General features: G+C 42.3%; 1 protein-coding gene across 5 annotated transcripts in view; it reads left to right on the top strand.

Moving 5' to 3' along the window:
• CREBBP (CREB binding protein) overlaps nucleotides 1–20,893 on the top strand; it is a gene marked incomplete at its 5' end in the record, with an annotated part of 68,537 nt that overhangs the window by 27,406 nt on the left and 20,238 nt on the right. For 2 of the 5 annotated variants that reach the window (XM_021411053.1, XM_021411049.1), the window contains 14 exon segments: nucleotides 2,931–3,173; nucleotides 3,654–3,753; nucleotides 4,229–4,375; nucleotides 4,830–4,947; nucleotides 7,098–7,290; nucleotides 7,457–7,510; nucleotides 8,623–8,747; nucleotides 9,323–9,511; nucleotides 10,699–11,115; nucleotides 11,767–11,946; nucleotides 12,179–12,365; nucleotides 16,168–16,286; nucleotides 16,412–16,651; nucleotides 17,155–17,243. In XM_021411053.1, the coding sequence (XP_021266728.1) occupies nucleotides 2,931–3,173; nucleotides 3,654–3,753; nucleotides 4,229–4,375; nucleotides 4,830–4,947; nucleotides 7,098–7,290; nucleotides 7,457–7,510; nucleotides 8,623–8,747; nucleotides 9,323–9,511; nucleotides 10,699–11,115; nucleotides 11,767–11,946; nucleotides 12,179–12,365; nucleotides 16,168–16,286; nucleotides 16,412–16,651; nucleotides 17,155–17,243 (2,401 nt within the window). 5 annotated transcript variants of the gene reach the window in all.

Here is a 20,893-nt window from a genome sequence, read left to right as displayed (position 1 = left end):
TTAGCGAAGTGCTGGCCATTTGCAGTTAGAATGGCATTTGGATTCTGAATTTAAAATTCATCAGTGTGGGGGGCTGCCTTTAGAAAGCATGCATGCAGTTGCATTAAGTCAGTGTCATCCACTTTGCACGCTGATGTGGGAATTCTGTAGGCAAGAGAGCTCGGTTGTTTAGATTACATCCTAATGCATACGCTCAGGAAAGCATAATGAACTGCTGCTTCACTTCTGCTTGTCTGCACCTTCACTCCTAAGATCCATGAACACGTGAGTTTGTAACAGAAGCTTGGTTGTCTCTAGAGCATTTGACTGTGAGTGGAGTTGTCTTCAACTTAGCAATGTCTGAAGCATCAGTTAGTGAAAAATCACAGTAGACATTGCTCCGTGTAGCAAGTAGGCTAATTTGCTAACTCCTGTTTGTTTCAGTCTTTGTATTTGTTTTAATTGGCTTGATTTCCTCTGGTATGAGGCACGGAGGACTGCATTTGTACTTGATCTGGCCAGTGTGAAATGTAATACTGTCTTCCTCCATCTTGTTGGACAGATTGAGATGATGTCATGCATTCATATATATATGCTATATATATATATATCAATGAAAATAAAGAAAACAACTTCAAAATCAGATTCCTTCAGTTGTGAAGATACTTAATACATTTTGCTATTGAGCTATAAGACACAGAAACGCTGACCCCAAGCAGTCAGAGCCCTCATCTCCACGTCCCAAGCATACTGCTAGCTGTAAGATGCAGGCTGTCCTGCAAGAAGCTGCTCTTGTTTGAAGCACTGAAGCAACGTTTGGCTGTTCACCAAATTTGGGGAGTTTTGCATGCTTGAGTAGGTACGTGCACACGCATGGAACTTCTTGGAGATCATCAGTGTTTCGAAATGCCTGCGTGCTGCCTATACTCGTCTCCCACAACTTGGACGTATGTCAGGTTGCCAGGACATTTTTCTTTGGGGGGAGGGTATCAGTTTTCCAAGGAAACCTTTTTGTTTTGTTGGTTTTTTTTTGTGTTTTGTTTTTTTAATCCCATGGAAAAGCACAAGGAATGGTGAGGCCTGGGGCCGACCTCAGCATGGTGACTAGAAGCCTTTTTTCTGTTCACACACTCCAGCTTCACCTGTGGTCATGGTGCCGCATCCACGGAGATTTGCCTTTGATTTACAGCCAACGCTGAAAGCACGTGGGTTTTTGTCATAGCTTCCTCAAGGAACACCATCCTTTCTTCTGCTTTTCTTCACAAGCTTGAGTATCCCTTAGGTCCCAAATCAGCCCTTCCTGGTCACAGCAGCCTCCGAAGCCGCTGGAATTCTGAAGTGCCACAAGTTTTGTGCTGTTGAACCTCCTTGAGACTTCCCGTTTCTTGGCTTATCCCAAAGCAAAGGCATCTTTCTCTTAGATTTCGTGAGCCCAGAGGGCGTGTGCGCATCTGGTAAGGTTAAACAATCGTGTGGATTTTGAGGATTTCAGGGAGGAATCCTGGAGAGGTGCATTCCTTGACAGAATGCCCCTTGGCAGTGTTGAACTGTGCTCCTTCTTCAGGAACGTTCGCCTGGAGAACCAGAGCATCCCCTCTGCCCACGCTGAGTGCCTGTGGGACCGATGGCAGGGAGGGGTCAGTGGCTCTATCTGTAGTTCTCAGAAAATGAGATGGAATTGAATTCCCATCCGGAGAGAGAAAACTCTGTTTCTGTGATACGTGTGGCGGTTTTGGTTTTGTTATATTTTTGCCTTTTCTCTCTCTCTCTCTCTCTCGGGCAGAAGATGAAAGCGTGAGCATCGTTTTCAGTGGTTCTCTGTTTCCGTAGTGGTAAGGATTTAAGGAAGCCTAGGATGCAGTTAATGTCTCAGAAGGACTGTTTTCCTGATTTACTTATTTTTTTCCCCAACCATGTGCCTCTCAATACTTCAGCAAAACTGCTATTGTTGCTGTATTAAAAGCTATCGTGGTTGCTATATTTGGATCACAAATTTTTAGCATGTATTACGTCCTTACTTCAGGGGGAGATGTGGAGTGTGTTTTTCTTTACCAGAGCCCCGGTGACCACTGTGCAGTGTCTCCAGAGTGAAGGATGCTCCATGTGTCATTCACACAGAAACGCAGCACTGCTTGGAATGGCAGCTAAATAGGGGACTGGAATATAGATTTTTATTGAATTCTAGTTTAGTGTAAAATTGCATTTCCCTTTTAGTTTCAATTTCCTGTCTAAAGTGGAAATGGCTCTTCCATACATCTTTGTGGTGAGAGTGGTCAGTTGGTTGTGCTGGTCATATAGATTAATGAGTACCTAAGTACCGTGATGGAAATTGCTTACCAAAGCCTGCAGCAGACTTGGACCTCCAAATTGTTTTAGATCCTGTAAGTACAGTCTGAAACGTACCAGGGCTTTTCATCACTCTCCAAAACTTTGGTTATAGGCTGACTTCTTCATCTTTCAGAGGATTCATCTGATGACTGTTGGGAATGAAAGTTCCTACCAGCAGGTGTTCAGTATTAGCTTTGTGTCCAAGGACACTATTTGTGCTGATCCTTAATTCAGGATCTCTCTTCTGGTGCCAGATATTTTGACCTAAAATGGGATTGGTGAGAAGAAAGAAGTAGAGGATTTCTTTTTCCTTAGTCTGCCCTTCCAAGCAGACTATTGAACCTCACATTGGAGTCTATACTTCTTGTATGTTACGGTAATTATGGGTTTATCTGCCTAAAATTTGCAGCGCTTCTTTAGGCTGTATTTATTAATTGCTGTGGTGGTTTCTCTCCTGTGGATTCAAAGAGCCAATTTCCCACTTAGCATCTCCGGCGTTGTTCAGGCCTTTGGAACAAAAATACATGGCATATAACTACGTGCACGTTCTATTGATTCATGGGATCATGTTTTTGATTGTCCTCATTGATGTTTCAATTATCTGTTGTTCTTTCTTTTTACAGCCCTCTTAGGGTCTCCAGCTGGTGGAATGCAAAATTCCATTGGTTCAGTTGGAACAGGCCAGCAGAATAATCCATCGCTCAGTAATCCTAATCCGATTGACCCCAGCTCCATGCAACGAGCCTATGCTGCTCTAGGACTCCCATATGGCAACCAGCCTCAGACACAGTTGCAGCCCCAGGTACAAGGCCAACAGCCAGCACAGCCTCAGGCTCACCAGCAAATGAGGACCATTAATGCATTGGGTAGGTGGAAAAAATACCAAGAAACTAAGGTGTTTATTGAAACCCGACTATGGAATTTTTAGGACAAACAGTATTTCACAGGAACAGAGTGGTGACTTTCTGCCTAAGATGATTAGATAAAATTCTGTAAGGATTTTTGTTTAACAGTAATTTCCTCTGTTCTAGCAGACCGTTCTATTGCAAATGCTAGCTTCTTTCAGGAACTTAGTTGTTATTATCTTCTTTTTACCTGTAGAACTAATCGTAAGAGTTTGACTTCTAAATTTTCATAGACTCGTTTTTTTTCTAGGAAAAGATGTTCAGTCTGAAATTAGCATATGAAGTAACTGTGCATATGCACCATAGTGGATACTAGCATAAAAGTGCCTGTTTGGTACACTACTTATTTTGTTAACCAGTTGTGTCTGTTAAGCATAGTTTTGTGCTTCTGTTGTCAAAATGGTGAACCAGGTACCAATGATGTTTAATTTTGTCTCAAAGGAGCCAACCAGATGAACCTTCCCACAGGAGGAATAACAACAGACCAGCAAGCTAGTCTAATTTCTGAAACTGCTCTTCCAACATCCCTTGGGACAAATAAGTAATGCACACATTTTCACTCTTGCTCGTTTAAACATTTATTTACGTGCTTTATGAATGTAAATAAAGAGCGTGCTTTAGAAACTAATTGCATTGCTGCTTGAAATGATCAGTCACATCTATAGCTGCTCTCTTCTTTCATGTTTTGGTTCTACATCTACCACTTTAGAGGTCCCCCAAGAGATCCCCTGAACATTTAGCGGTTTTAAATAAATTCCGAGGGGAAGAATATGTTGTATTTTTAAAAGTACAAATATCTTAACAGTTGTGATTTTTTTTATCTTGTCTTCTCAGCTCCTCTGAGCTTTGTTGCTGTATGCTTTGTAGCTTGTTGATATCGGTATTTTGCTTACAGAATGTTTGATGCAATATCTAGAAGTGAGGAAGGCAATTACTTAAGAACTACTTTTGCATCAGACATACTACAAAGACTTGCATTCTTGTACTCTAACAGTCCATTTCCTTTTTTGCTTTAGCCCACTAATGAATGATGGCACAAATTCTGGCAATGTTGGAAACCTCAGCTCAATGCCAACGGCTGCACCTCCTTCTAGTACCGGGGTAAGGAAAGCATGGCATGAACATGTCACTCAGGACCTGCGCAATCATTTAGTGCATAAACTGTAAGTATTCACCAAGACCACGTATTTTTTTCCTGAATATTTTTAAATAATTTCAGTATTGTAGTTCTCCTAGCTGAAAAGTTGGTAAGGGGAAAGTTGTGTCACTCTTGACACTGTGCCATTGATAGTGAGCCACTGTCTTTAACTCTCCTCATCAGTTCATTCTTCTTGCTTGTTAAGGGATGGAGTAGATAGTTTATATAGCTAGTAAATTTCTTCTGCTGTAAACAGAAGTATTTAGATTCTAGATTGTCAAACCTCACATTCTTTTATCACTGAATTTGCTTTAAACTTGTGGGGAATAATACAACGTAGATATTATTTTAATCAGTTTTGATAGGTTTTTACATGCCTGAGGTATTAGGGAATGTGCAGAGTGAAGGTTATGAAGCTGTATAGAATAATTCGTTTTTATCTGAAGAATTTTTCTTTTATTCTTTCTCATCTCTTGTAGTGTCCAGGCCATCTTCCCCACTCCGGATCCCGCAGCACTGAAGGATCGCCGCATGGAGAACTTGGTGGCTTATGCAAGGAAAGTTGAAGGAGATATGTATGAATCTGCCAACAGTAGGGTATGTTGCTTCAGTCTGGGTATTCAGAATACGTTCAAGAGCTGTAGTATTGCAAACTTAGAAACATAAGGAAAGCCACAGAGAATTATTTCACCGTTCTGTTGATGAACAGAGTCGTGCTTTCTGTCTGGGACAGTGTTTGTGTGGCCCCATACTACCTGATTAATGTCACTCCAAACCTCCTTCAGGTCCATGAAAACACAACAGTGTTATCCTGGCCCTTTCTCCATTCCCCTTGAAAGTCTGTCTGATGTGCAGGAAAATGTGAGCACAGCTTACAGTTCTTGATGTTTCCCTGGCTGGCGTTCCATTTTATGAAAATCTCTGTAGATGAGAGTTCTGGTGCCTCTTTACCATTGGAGCTTTTGTCTAGGACCCAGTTGTGTTAAGCTGCCTACCTTTCACCTACAGTGTAATAATTTCTCTGCTACTCATGAGCATTGAGAGTGATTTGGCTAAGACAAATAGCAGTTTGAACTAACAGCATAAGAAAGCAGTTTGCCCATGTTTATCCTGTGCATGGGAAACAAGTCAGAACTACCTGTTCATGAATTCCTTGTCTCCACTGAGGTGTCAGCTCAAATCTGTATTTCTCAGAGAACAAAACCTTGTTGACTGACACACTGAACATACTATTTCTTTATGTCAGTGCAGTTTTGCCACCTTAAAGGAACCACTCCCTGAAAGTTTTCATCAGGTAAAAACAGTAGTGCTGTACTGATAGCAAATGAAATCTTACCTGTTTAGAATCTTGGGCTACTGTCATTAGATAAGAGATATATACCCAGAAGTATTTTCTCTTCACTGTGTAAAACAGCTGTCAGAGCCTTGTTGCCAGAAGTCTCCTTTATGGGAATTCATCTAACTTAACTTGGCTCCAAAGCAGTGAATTTGGAAGAAGGGAGTAGTTAAGGCATTCTAAATGATTCCGGGGGGAACTGCGTGTTTCTTCTTGAGGAGCATTAGTTTTGCTTTGATATTGAAAAATGGGTTGGTATAAGGTGTCAAAGTGCATATTTATATGTGCTCCTTGTGAATAGATCCCTTTTCAGGAATCCTTGTGGTATGAAAGTAGCACAATCTTAAATGCACAAGTAGGAAGTTGCAGATGAAGTGTCCCAAGCAGAAAAAGGGGCTCTAGTGCTTTTAGACTGGGCAGCAGAAAGACTGGGCTTTCCTAACAAGACTCATGAGGGATACTCATCTCATCCTGATTTTCTCAAGTAAACCGGATCCTGCTCAAATAACAAATTCCAGTTCAGTTTGATGAAGATAAAACGATTCTGAGACAAGTACATCGCTGAGCCTTTGCTCCATCTAACACTGGGTTTAAGGGCATGGATATCCCCACAAAATAAATGGTCCTGGGGCTTCGTGGCATTTTCTTTTTGCCTTTAACAGGTGTGTAATCTCACGCTTGGCAGATGTGTCCAGCAATTGCTGGCAAGCAAAATTGTCTCCCTTGCTGTGCAGTGTGACTGCATTATTTGATCTGTTGTCAGGGTAGATTCAGCAAAATGGATTTTTTGTCTTGCACAGTTGTAGTGTTGAGCTGTCTGTGCCCGAGGATTATTTTTCACTGATTTTCTCCATTCCTCTGCGGTTTTGTTTGGTTTTGTTTATTCCCAGCAATGCCTGTCGGTAATCAGACTCTTTAGGAAGAGCGGTTCCCATCTTTATTTAAGAATTGATCTGTCCTTAACGCCTGTCTCCTGAAGTTTGTGTAGCATAACTGTGTTTCTGGGGATGTCATTTTGTTTCGTCTCTGCATTAGTGGAAATGCTCATTATGAAAATATCGTTTAAAAATCATTAACACGTAGCAACTAAATCTTGCTTTCTCCAAGCAGCAGAGGCCCTATAGTGTTCTCCTTTGTCTGCTAATCTACACAAAGTAGATGTGGTGAATAGTCACAAAACCAGGTCTCCCAAGTGTTCCCTGGAAGCTTGGTTTTGCTTATCTGCATTAAAGCAGGGATGAGGCTGTCTCAGGGTGACAGTTCTGAAAAGAAACAGTTCCTGTTCAATTTGGGAGGTACATGTATTAAAAACTGAGACTAAAACACATCAGCTGATGTCATTCAGGTAGCCTGCGTGGCTTCTGTCGTTGCTTTCTTATGCTTGATGTTGAGTGCTGTTTTTCTTCTTTAGGATGAATACTATCACTTATTAGCAGAAAAGATCTATAAGATACAAAAGGAGCTGGAAGAGAAGCGGAGGTCTCGTCTGCATAAACAAGGGATCTTGGGAACGCAGCCAGCCTTACAGACGCCGGGACCTCAGCCCCCTGGCATCCCACAGGTGGCTGCTGCCATGGGCCAGGCACAGCCTGTGAGGCCTCCCAGTAAGTGCTTCTGCATCGGGGTAGGGGCCAGGGAAAGCAGAGTGGGACAACAGGGTTTTTGCTTCCTATACTTCTGCTGCGGAGTTTGTGCCCTTGCGCTTTTTAGACTAACCTTGTGTTCAGATGCTGAGTTTTTTCTCTGACGGTTTTTCTGTTTCTGTTGCAGATGGGCCTATGTCCATGACAACTGTGCCTATAAGTCGTATGCAGGTTTCTCAAGGTATCTATGTTTTCTTCTCTACCAGCAGTTTGTGTGTGCAAAATAAAGCATTAGGGGAAGCGCTGGTCATCTCTCTTTCTCTTGGAATTGCAGTTGGGGTGGGGGGGTGGTAACTGCTGGGTCTCCCTTTTTCAGCATCGTTCCTTGTTGCTCTGGGAAGGAATGGCCTCAGTGCAGTCATAGAATCCTTAGAGTTGGAAGGGACCTCTGAAGGCCATCGAGTCCAACTCCCCTGCAGTGAACAGGGCCACCACAGCTAGGTCAGGTTGCCCAGGGCCTGATCCAGCCTTGCCTTGAAAACCTCCAGGGATAGGGCATCAATATCACTGGGCAACCTGCTCCAGTGCCTCACCACCCCCACTGTAAAAGATTTTTTCCTTATATCTAAACTAAACCTTAATCAGTAGGTACTTGGTGGTAGCAACTGGGAAGTAGTTCAGTTGTTTCAAAAAGAGGAGAGGGCAAGGAGGAATAGTAGAGATAATTTATGATTTAAAATATGTTAACTGCAGAGCAGGAGGGTTTGGGTATGTTTTTATCATTAAATAAGCCCAAAATACACCTGTAGCTGGAAACTTACCACTTTAATCCTGCTCATCTTGGAATATGTGTAACTGACAATGTTCTGTTATGGTTTCTGGTGAGAAAGTGTGTTTAAAAAGGCATTCTTGTTTTTTCATACAGCTGATGGTTTGCCATCGCTAATTTAGGCTGCTGTGGTATCGTGGGTAGCTCTTTCCTGCAGAGTACAAGACTCTTAGGCTTTCAGATGTTTCACCTTCCCCCAAAAGAGTATCCCCAATTACTTTATTTCAAGAAACCATCCTGTGGTATTATGTACATATGGCATCGTGTCTTTACAGATCATCCACTCTCCTCATCATTTTTAAGACCCCAGCAGTCATATCGTCCCTAACAGGCATTCTTCTAAATATTTTTTGCATCTTAGTTTCTCTCTTAAGCCGAGTAATTTGAACAACATTCAAGGAGAAAGGTGATGTGTAGGGCAGCTACATTTTAGCCATAAGAAATGTGAATTTTATAACAGAGTATACATAGGTAATTTCTGATGACTTGTTCCTAATGAGTTGTTTTGGGGGGTGCATTTGCAGGAATGAATCAGTTTAACCCCATGTCCATAGGGAATGTACAGATGCCACAAGCACCCATGGGACCCCGAGCAGCTTCTCCAATGAACCATCCTGTACAGATGAACAACATGGGCGCTGTTCCTGCGGTTCGTACTTGTTGTTATCAAGTTCTTCTCAGAATTGGTTGATTATATTTAACGGTGTTAACGCTGTTCTGAAAAGGCCGTGTCACAGAGTAGTGCTGTAAATTGTAGGATAATTTCATGAAAACGTACCCAGTCTGTCAAGCTTCTGTTGAGGCATTTGTTTTCACTATTTACGTGTTTTAAAAGAAATGTCTTCAGAGAGGTAAATATCAGAGTTGCAGTATTCTGCAAGTCTGTGGGAGAGCAGGGTCCTTTCAGGAGCTGTGTCTCTGCAGTATATGTACTTTCTTTATTCCTCCAAGAGAACATGTTTTTATTCTTCAGGAAAAGTATATATATATATTTGAAGTGTTAGTATAATTTGAATATTAGATTGTATCGAAGTAACTCCCTATTGAATACCATGAAACAAATACTAACATTATGTGCATATGCCCACTTCAATTTGGTTTACTGAAGCTATTTTTCCTTTTATTTTTTGTCACATCTTTTGGCTCGTTACTTTGATGGTATTTTCCTTTGCCTTGCTACTTGATAATAAACATTAACACCTTTATTTTGGTGTTGATTTTTAGATGGCAATGTCTCCTTCCCGAATGCCTCAGCCACAGAACATGATGGGAGCCCATTCCAACAACATGATGGGTCAGGCTCCTACCCAGAACCAATTCCTGCCCCAGAATCAGTTTCCAGCTTCCACAGGGGCTATGAATGTGAACAACGTGGGCATGGGTCAGTCAGCAGCCCAGGCAGGGGTGGCACAGGTACGGTGTATTTTCTAATACCTGGATTAAACACTTCTAATTATTTTGGTCTGATGTATTTTGTGTATCACTGTTTATTGTAGTCAGTCATGACTTTTGGGAATACTACCTCCATACAGTAACTCAGGGGCAATGGCCCATAATTCCCAATGTAAATTCTAAAAAATGGGTGCTGATGAGGTGTTTAGGGGAATGTTAGAAATTAATTTATGGGGCATATGTGAGCTTACATTTTTGGGTTTGTGTCGACTTCATTAGCCAAATTTAAATCAAGAATTACAATCAAGTGGCTGGGGAAGTTCTTCTAAAATGTTTTGCAACCTCGCTACTTCCAAGCAGGAAACATTTTCCGTCTAGTAGATTTTCTTGTTGCTGTGGTAATAGTTGTCAGTGAAGTAAAAGCGAGTTTACGATGCTAAGGTGTACATGTTTCCAGAGGAAGAGATTTGTTGGGTGTTGTGTTTTTTTGCTGTTTGTTTGTTTGCTTTGCTTGGTATACAAGTAAAGTAGGTTAGCTGAGACCTCTGGGGTTCTCTAGTCCATCCTGGAATGAGAGAAACCTTAGATTGCAAGGGCTATCTCAGGGCAAGTTATGAACTTCACGATGAAGCACCTACAATTTCTCAGGCTCTGGTTCAGTTACTTGACCAACATTGTCAGGGAGAAAAAAGAAAGAATCCTAAACTTTAGTTCATTAAAACTGACTTTGTATGGACAATATAGAAGCAAGTTTTAATTTAAATTAAAAACAAAAGAAACATCTTAAGTCTTGTGTTATGCAACAGGGCAGGCGCTAAATGTGTTGAGCTGTTTTCCAGAGGACAGCTGCTCTGAAGTCCTGGCCTAGAGTGTATATTTGCTTGAAACTGTTCTGTATGCAAAGCGTGACCTTTGCCCAGCTAATGACATGATTTAGAGATCGTCTGCAGGTTTCTGTGTTACTCAGAGATTGTGAGGATTCCTTCTCTGTGCCAGTAGTGTTCATGTAGAATGATGTGTGAGGCACATCTAAGTTTAGCAGCGAGGTCTCTGAATAAAAGCTGACAAAAATGATGAGAGAAATCAGAGCACAGTCATCTGCATAGCGTAGTTAGACGTGTTTTAGATTATGTCAGTGCTCAAAGGTTAATAGTGATTCCCAGAGTTTTGGGAGTGATGTGTCTGTAAGAGAATCTCTCTCCCTCCAGCAGGGGCAGGTTCCCAGTGCTGCTCTTCCCAACTCCATGAACATGCTAGGACCACAGAGTGGTCAGCTATGCCCGCCAGTGACCCAGCCACCTCTGCATCAGACTACACCTCCTGTGTCCACTGCTGCTGGGATGCCGCCTATTCAGCACCAAACACCAACTGGAATGACTCCTCCTCAGCCAGCAGCACCCGCTCAGCCATCCACACCAGTCTCATCTTCAGGACAAACCCCTACACCGACCCCGGGTTCTGTTCCCAACGCGACCCAGACACAGAGCACGCCTACGGGGCAGACTGCAGCACAGGCTCAAGTCACACCGCAGCCTCAGACCCCGGTTCAGCCCCAGTCTGTGCCAACCCCGCAGCCATCCCAGCAACAGCCAACATCTGTGCAGGCACAGCCACCTGGCACTCCAGTAAGTAGCAGCTAGTTACATTTTCTCTTGAGTAGTGGTGTTCCACAGAAGTCCTCTCTATGCATAGCACCATGTCACGAGTGTATAGAGTCCGTATGTTGTATGGCTGTCAATACTAGCTTCTACTTTAGAGCAAAGGATTCCTTCTATATATGTGTAAAAACATGTGTTGAGATGATCTCATCGTTGTTTGAAAGGGGGGGGGCATAATGAATGACTTCAGTCTGCTCAAAGTAAAAATGGCAGCAGCGTTTAGGAAGATGAGGAATATCAGACCTAATATAATGTTTGGCCTTAAACAGAATCAGTCTTTTCTGATCATAAAATTTGCGTAGGTGTTTTTTTCTTTTGAGCTTTATAGTCAGGAGGAATGCACGTGTTGAGGAATGTACCGTGTTTTACTGGGCAGGTGTTTTCTCTGTAAAAGAAGCCTCTTTGTTTGGAGCGGAAATCTTCCTTTGCTTTCACTCTGTAAAGCAGAGTTATTGAATGTGTTCTGTAGAAACTTGACTACAGTGAGCTCCTATATCCATGTTCTGCACTGTTTTGGAATATCATCTCATGTCTCTTTTTTTTGTGCTGTTCATTTTTTAGTAAAGGAAAATATTTCTATATATGCAGTGTCTTTCTTTTGTACTGTTTTTACAACAGCTATCCCAGGCAGCAGCTAGTATTGATAACAGGGTCCCCACCCCTGCCTCAGTTGCTAGTGCTGATACGAATTCCCAGCAACTAGGACCAGATGCACCAATGCTAGAAAGCAAATCAGAAGTTAAAACTGAAGAAACTGAGCCAGAGACTAGTGAGACACAAGTGGAAGCTAAGACTGAGGTAAATGAGATTCTATACAGCTTAACTGAAAGCAGTGATAGATATAAAAGCACTTAATGATATGTCTGAATTGATGAGCTAAGGGGCGAGAAGGAGGGTAGTTACTGGAAAGTAACTGTCCTGAGGAAAGCCATGGATGGAGAGTGCTTTGACAATCTTATAAGCTAATATTTGAATGACTGAAGCCTGAGTCATAAGTGTAACAATGCATCTTGTTGCCTCCTTTCTTAAGGTGGAGGAGGATTTACAAGGATCTGCACAAACAAAAGAGGAAACAGATGGAGCTGAACTGAAACAAGAGCCAATGGAAATAGAAGAAAAGAAGCCTGAAATAAAAGTAGATGTTAAGGAGGAAGAGGAAAGTGGCACTAATGGAACCACTTCGCAATCCACATCACCATCTCAGCCCCGCAAAAAAAGTATGTATATGAAAATGTTTTTTTTTTTTTCTTGGATTTTTTGTTTTGTACAGCCCTTCTGTTTTCTGCAGTCTCTGTTCCTGCTGGGAGGGGCCTGTTCATTTTTGAAAGTACAATTCCTTTAATGCTACTTGAATCAGAGGTGAGAATAGGGTGTTGTGTTCTTGATGCCACCAGTATCCTCACAGTTTCCAGTTTCTGCCCAGGACTAAGGTAGTAAGGGAGTGGTTGCTGCTTACATGATGTGCAAGTTTACATCTTGCTCAGTGCTCTTTCACAGGAGCTCAGTATAGATGCAGTGCTTGCAATAACCAAGAAATACCTATTACTACAGAAAACAGACAAAAAGAAATTACTCCTCTTTTGTATTGAAGGCAAGATAACTTTTTTGGACTCAAACTCAAAAGCCTTGGTTGTCTTGACACTTGGCTTTTTGAGGTGACTGCAGAACCTTTATCAAACTAACATTTATGAACAAGTTCCCAGTGGAAAGAATCACTGCTTCTCCTTAAGTATTCTTGCAAGTAAATGGAGGCAGTAGCTGGAAGAGGATGGTTCTTACAGAGTTGATCTGTGCAGAGCAATACTGTGTCATTCTGGTCTTTCAGTCTGGGTTACTGTGTGTTTCCAGCACCTTGTTTAGTAACACAGTTCTCGTCTTAGAAACACTGTCACTAAGTAGCCATGTAGTATAATACAAGTGCAGCCCAGGCAGGTACAACTGCATACACAATTGTAAATGGAGCCATTTTCTCACCGAGTAGTTCATCCAACTTTAATAGAGCGTTTGTACTTAAACACCAAATAAACCAAGAGGTATTCAAGAGCAAATACAGTGAAGTGTGCTTAAGGGTTTTATGGTATCTTAAAACTGCTCATGAGACTCATCTCATGTTTTTTCACTCGTTACATTGGTTTCATTTTCCATTGGTATTTGAGACTCCTGCTAGCGTGGGAGGGATGAAGAGGTGCACTGCTAAGTGACCTGGGATGCAGATGGATGCTGCAGCTGCTAGAGGGGGGTCTCGCAGCTGGAAGTGGCTGTAGGGTGTGTGCTGTGAGATCATCTAGCAAATAGCGGCCAGGTGTCTTCATGTTTCAAGAGATTCACCTGTGCCTTAAAGGAGTGTTTTTCTGAGCGGCTTCTTCTCTGGACTTGGAATCTCTCTCTACCCCACACATCCAGTTGTATTGAACACCATAGGCTGAAGGGAAGGCTTTTGTTTGCTTGCCTCTTCCCTTGCAGTCTTTTCGAAAGAAAAAGTGTTCCTGTCACCTCTTCTCATAGTAGCTGCCTGCCTTATAGCTTGATGGCCTGCAAGATGAGTTTCATTGGTTTCTTCCTTTGTTATAAGTCATAATAATGCAAGGCCTTGTTTGAGAGAAGGTTCCCAGGTGTATTGTTCGTATTAGTTTGAAGACATCTTCATCTTTCTTTCAGAATTTTCTCCTTAGTAATCATAAGCAGAATGTCCTCTGTTTGAAAAAACGAAACTTGTTTTAGAAGTTAAAGAGGGGAGTGTCTTGCTCTTTTCTGGCACGTAGCACATCGTGATGCAGGCAGAGATCCCTTTTTCTTCTTACCACCTACACACCCAAGACAAAATTGGGATAACTGGATGCCAGCTCCTTACAAAGATTTGCTACAGGAGGAGAACCAAGAGCATATAATTGTGCAAGAGGAGAGAACAGTAACTTTCCTATAAAATCTGCATATGGAGAGAGGCTGTGATCAAATGCTCTGTTATTAGTCACCCTGCTTAGGGGCAGAAGAGTTTTTTTTTACTGCTAAAGATAAAGGTGAATTTTCACATTTTTTGGTGAAGTCATAACTCTAAGTAACTGGATTTTGATATATATGTATATATTTAAACCAAAATGAAAGTAGATCATAAACTTTCACAGGAATGATCATTAGTCTTGAAGGAACTTGGGAAAAGTTCTGCTGAAGCTCTATTGTTCCGATTTAAATTGGGATCGGATCTATTTTAAAAGATTCTTTAGCTAGTGGTATATTGTTATGTGGGTCAGTGCAGGGAAACCTACAGCAGTGTCAAGCAGATGTCCAGAATAGATCATTAAAAGGTACTTTCTGACTTCAAAATAAACAAAGTCCTTTGGATCATCAAGTTTATAAAGTATCTGAGTAAAAGAGTCGCAGAAACAATACAGAATACTTAGTGTATTTCCCACTGTTCTTGAATTCAGTAATACAGCTTTGTTTATACAACTTTGAGAGTACACATTAGGATTCTTTCCATGGGAAAGTGCCTGCGTATTGGAAGCAAATGGCCGTGTTGTCAGGAGCGAGGTGTCGGAGCAGCTGAAGCGATGGCAGGGCTGCTTGGTGCCGTAAGAACAGAGGTAGGCCCCCGGCTCACCTCGCTCCTAAGCCTGGTTCAAGTTGAGCAGCTGCAGCGTGAGGTCTCGACGCAGCTGTGCAGCAGGGCCTTGCTGCAGCCCCTCTGGCAGCTTGTGTAGCTCTGTGCCATGATGTCGCTGGCTGAGCTGTGCTGGCTTGCTGCTTGTCCACGGGCAGCAGTCCTCTCCTGGTTACAGGCAGTGCACTCAAAGTGTCTCTCAGCTTCCCTGTGCTCTGCCGGGACTGTTTGCATCCCGGCTAACAATTTCTAGGAGCTTCAGCATCCAGAGATGCCTGAAAACATTGAGTCCTTAATGCTTTTAGAGATTGTTGAGTTGCATCAGCTTGATTTCTTGCGCTTTTTTTTTGTGTGTTGAGATGAAAAGAACTCCTCTCAGAACTATAATGCTAAAAAACAAAAAGGAAAAAAAAAAAGAAAAATTTAAAAAATCTATTATTTTTTAAGCAGAAATCCTCCCCCAAAACCAATTTATATCTTAATAAAGCACCATCTGAGCAACAAAAGCAATGATCAGCCTCAAAGGGGTCACTGTAGCCCTATTGATTTAAGTGCTTTCAAGAGAACTCCTAATTGCTCCCTTTTATTGGTATTGTTCTCATTTCAGCCAGGTAGATAAATATTAAATGCCATCCTGTTCTTCTTAGTTGTCGTCTTTTTTTTTTGTGAATAATAGGCATTCTTCCCTATTTAAAGCCCCTGTTCCTAAGGAAATAAATGTAATTACACTGCTGAGATGTTCAAAGAGCTCTCCAAGTTATCATTATTTTTCAGAAAATGCATTGCCTTTCTTGTCCTTGTCATCCACTATTGAAAGAAACGTGGCTGTTGCCATGCCACTGTTGCCAAGTGGTTGTAATGATGCATATAAATCTTGGAAGTATTAACACTTTCAAAATCAATTAACGGTCCATCAGAGCAGGACCGTTTGTATGCCATGGCCAGAAAATCCCCGTGCCAGCTCTCAAGACATCTGGTTGCCTTCTGGAGAGCTGGCTCTTCGGCCCTGCCCACCGGGATTCCCTTGCTGGAAGAATCTTGACGCAGGACTAGCTAACAGTGTCAGAAGGGAAGGAGACAACATGCTGTTGGTCTCATCTCTGGAGAGAGAAGCTTCGTCCACGTGGAAGGAACTGATGGTTCACGTGCTTCTGGATAGATCCTGCATCCTCTAGGAGATGTGTCATTAAGTTGTTCTTATCTCCCCTATAGTGACAGTGTAATCTAGTACGATTCGATTAAATGCAGAAGCTGCTCGGTCGTCTCTTGTTGATAAGCGTTGCTTTTAATCAGCTACGTAGATGAGAAAATCGCTTGTAAGACTTCTTGTTACCATAGTTCTTTATGTTTTTTTTTAGGGGAATTAAGCGGTTAGGATACCTGGAAGGAATTCTTCTAACCTTTCCATCTTTCATTAACAGTTTTCAAACCCGAGGAGCTGCGCCAGGCGCTCATGCCTACGCTGGAAGCCCTGTACCGGCAGGACCCGGAGTCCCTGCCTTTCCGGCAGCCTGTGGATCCCCAGCTCTTAGGGATTCCGGTGAGTTGGCACTTCAGCACACTGAATGCTGTAGTACTTTGCCTTTGCTCGTGTAAACATTTCACCCTGTCTCTGCAACGTAGTGTGAACAGTTGATATCTTAAAAATGTTGTGTTTGTTTGAAGGACTACTTCGATATTGTGAAGAACCCTATGGACCTTTCAACCATTAAACGTAAATTGGATACGGGGCAGTACCAGGAGCCCTGGCAGTACGTGGACGATGTTTGGCTGATGTTCAACAACGCCTGGCTTTACAATCGCAAGACTTCCAGGGTCTACAAGTTTTGCACTAAACTCGCGGAGGTGTTTGAACAAGAAATTGATCCCGTTATGCAATCCCTTGGCTACTGTTGTGGGCGCAAGGTATGTATTGCAGGGACTTGGACACAGTTGCAATTTTCCAAAGAGCTTTACTTGATTGAACATAGGAAACACGTGCTTTGTGTAGTATCCTTGCTTTTTTAAATGAAGTAAGGGAATGGTAGGGCTTGTAAAAGTTTGACTTTTCATCACCACGCTAGGAACTAATAATAAAAAAAGTAGATAGTATCCTAGTATCCTTCTTGCTGCTGTTCTATTATTGTCTTCTCCCTCAGAGAGAGAATACCTTTTCTGATGATAAGCAGTATTAAAATTCTTTGCTTCCAATGTCCATTGCAATCAAGTAGGTGGTTAGAGAGGTCAGCTCTTCAGCTCGTATAGCTAATTACTATAATTCCATTAAGAGAGCTTTGCTGATGTATTTACAATAGCTTGGGAAAGCGTAATAACAGCGTATTATGATATCCTCAAGTTAGCCTAATAGAAACTTGATTAATAAAAGATTACATTTTAACACTTTTTTTTTCCTCACCATTTTTTTGCAGTATGAGTTTTCTCCACAGACCTTGTGCTGCTATGGCAAGCAGCTGTGTACTATCCCTCGTGATGCTGCCTATTACAGCTACCAGAATAGGTAAGTCCTTCGCTGCTTTCCTTGTTTTTCTTTTTTCTTTTTCTTTTGCCTTATTCAGGAAAGCAGTATCGTTTGTGTTCTCTGCAAATGTGGAGGAGGATTATTAACCTTCTCTTTCCTTTGTCTGCTAAGTCAGGAAAAAGTTGGTTGTTTATCCTTGCATGCTGTCCTTTTGCAGGTGGCCCTCTAGTTTGCTGTACTGCAGGTAGACAGATGCGATGCGTAGCTGCTTGCTGTTGGCTAGGCTGTGCTGCTGAAGTGCAAGTGCTCCGTATTTTCCTCAAAACCAGTAGGAGGGCATACTGGAGGGAGAAAGGCAGAACTGCCAAAAGGGACCAAGACATTTATGTTGCCTCGGTCTGGAGAATTATAAAAACGTGCAGCTTTGTTTTTGAATTGCTGACAGAATTTGGAAAGTAAACGGTACAGTAATAAAGTTCAATGGTTGCTTTCTGTCTTCCCAGTTAGTACTTCATTCTTTTTAAACTAGCTTCAACTTACTGTTTAAAAATTTCTTGGACTCCTTGAAAATATCAGAGTATAATACTGGATATTAATTTTTTTCTTTATTACTATTAGGATTTTATGTTAGTATGATTGTTAACGAATAGCATTGTAATATTTTCCATTTAATACTTAAATCAACAACGTTATAATGAATGACAAAGCAAACTTAGAACATGGCTTTGTTCTCGGTTTTGGTTTCTTTGATTTATTCCCTCCCCCCCTAAAAAAAAGAAAAAAGTGACAAGCCATAGATGGGCTAAGTCACCAACTTCCATTTCCCTGTTTAAGCAAAGTTACAGATTTCTTTCTGGAGGTTTGACAGTCTGTAAGCCTTGCCAGCTTCGAAGTGTGCAGCAGGCTGTTGTCTGAGCAGAGTTATGGAATGAATCCAGGCAGTCAGTGCTTGCATTTAGTCTCTCTGAAGGCCGTCCCTACATCACCAAGCGTGTTGTAAGATGGTGTTAGACTGTTGTGTACCACTGAGCTGGAGCAGCACGAATACAGGAGATGAAAAGGTGTTGCTTTGCACTGTGTTGGGACTGAGGTAGATTGCATTGTTACAGAGGAATGTAGGTAGTATTGTTATGGAGGAATGTCGACTCACAAGCTCTCATAAAAGGTTTTATACAGCTGCTCTGAAGTCTCAAAAAAAATCAGTCTGAAGAGAAATAAAGCAATAAAATGCATTTAAATGGATAGTACTTCAGTGGCCACTATGGTCCTTAAATATCAGCGCTGTGTGATAGGATTTAAAATACTTTTCATATTATGCATCCAGATAGTGCGGTATATAAAAAGAATAGCAACCTCAAAAATAATTGGAGAAGTCATTTCTCTTTCAAACTGTTGGAGTGTTAAATGACCCGGGTTGCTCAGTGGAAGGCTGCGTTGTGCTGGCGTGGAGCACGGGGTTGGCGCAGCAATGGGTTCCTCTGGGCTCAGTGATGCATCATGGCAGCTTCCAACCTCTTAGGAAGGATGTGGAAGGCCCCTCGCATAAGGTTTAGTATTAAAGGGTAGTGGTAACGGGTGGGAAAGGGGCACTGGGAAAGGGCAATTCACCCAGGGGTCAGTGGGCAGTAACAGAGCCAAAATGGACATAGGCGTATTGAGAAAGAGCGGAGAGCTTTTGGATTTGGGCTTTTCTGGTTTGTTTGTTTTGAGGTTTGTATTTTAGGCTGCTAAAAGCAGGAGAGAATTGTTCTTTAATTTTGTTTGTTTTAACAAGGTATTTCTGAAGATCAGTCAAGGTATTTTTTAAGCGTGTGTTTGGCCATTCAGGTCTTAGAGACCCATTATTCATCAACGTGATCACTCTGAAACAGTCAAATGGTTTCCTACAACAGTGGTGTTCACATCTTAATTATTTCTTAACTAAGAAGTCAGTGGAAAAATTCTGTCATTCCAGCAGAACACTAATTGACTGAGTGTTCCTAACTTCTTCAGCGTACAGAACAGATAGCACTGGATTTACTGGAAGCACAGTGTATTTACAACTAAGAATAATTAGGCACCGTTCAATAAATGAACTCTGCCACTGCAATTTGGTGATTAAAAATTAATCACTTAGAATAGAACTGTTTGGCTTCCACAAATAAGACAGAAGCTTAGGTTAGGGCATGTATTCAGAAAATGCACTTTTTCTGTGGGTATCCCTTTGAAAAAAGCGGTTGGTATTTCAGATGAGTCCTAGTGTCCGACTGCTAATCTAGAGATTTCTTCAAATACACTTCAGTTGCAGTCGGAAATTGACGTGCTGACAGACTGAGCCTTCTCAGGACTTTGATAACGAGCCATAATGTGACTTGTCTCTGATAGACGGGAATCAGTCACCTGAACAGTCTGCATTTGAAAAGCTTCTCCTTTTTCATGTGTTGCAGTAAGCACCTCCCATGAATTTCCTGACTGTTACAACTAGAATATCGTGTGCTTCCTAAAGCGTTCGGTGAATATTTGTAGTGGCATGCGAAAAACCAATGAGTTACGAGCAGGCCTCCATTTCTGCCGGTCCATATTCCTAATAACTTAAAGATAATATTTCACCTCGGTTATTTTATGGACCAGTGTTCACGATCTTCAGGTGATTAATTTTCACTGTATTTCAGTTCTTGTTTCTGATCTCAATCCCACGTGTGAAGGCTGGACTCTTGCTTAGCGTTAGGCCCGGTTCTGCGGCCCGGAGCAGCCTGGCACAGCCCGCTGTGGCTCACACCCGGTGCTGGGGCTGTTGTGTCAGTTGTACTGAATCTGAGTGGTAATTAACAGTGTCTGGGATTGCTTAAATCTAACAAAGTGTGAACGGAAGCCTTGCCTATGGGCTTTTCTGGTTACATACCCCTTCGTTTGGGGCCTTCTGTGCTTCCCCCTTTGACTCCTAAAATAATCAGCCTTGGGAGTTAGTGTTTGTGAGTTCATTGCTTTTTTTCATTGTTTTTTTCTTTTTAAGTAAAGAAAATATTATAGAGTGACCAAACAGGAAAAAAGAATGGATGGGCAGTGTGTACAAAGCAGATAGGCTCTGCCCCTGTTATGGCTCTGAAAACAGACTGGGAGGTGCCATGTCACCTGAGCAGTGTGGGCTAGGCACGAGCGAGGTGCGGCGTCACTGCCCACTCCTGACAAGCTCTCCTGTAGAATTGCTCCATACTCACTGTGGAACATTTATCACTCCCAAAGACTACAAATGAACAGAATCGGTGTTGTTGTTGTTTTTTTTTTTTTTCCTCCTGGCCTCGTTCTGTTGCATTAGCGGCTCCAAAAGCCTTGGTTTTGCTTGAGAGGATGATGTGTTTAATCCCAGCTGAGCTGACCTGCAGGAGACGAGGCACGGGCAGTTAGCGTGTGGTTGGCTGCGAGCAGGGAGCAGACATCTTAGCTCACGTGGTTGCTATCAAACCTGCAGCTGCCCTGCTGGTAAGGTTATTACATGGCTGTGTCAGCAAGGGCCTTGTTAACTAGAAAAAACCCACACCTTCTTCCTCTTTGTGTCAGTGCGCGCCCAGCCCCACTGTAGAAGGAGCATTGAGTGTGCTGCTGCATTTCAGTGGTTCCTGGTGTGCGGGGCGGCTCCTGGAGCTGGAGCCAGCTGGCAGGGCATGCAGGAGTTGGAAGGCTGCTCTGAACTGTGCTGTGGTAACACGGGC

Source organism: Numida meleagris, chromosome 13, assembly GCF_002078875.1.
Source record: "Numida meleagris isolate 19003 breed g44 Domestic line chromosome 13, NumMel1.0, whole genome shotgun sequence".
Lineage (NCBI taxonomy): Eukaryota > Metazoa > Chordata > Aves > Galliformes > Numididae > Numida > Numida meleagris.
Note: the sequence above shows the minus strand (reverse complement) of the source record. Positions and strands in the feature narration are given on the sequence as shown.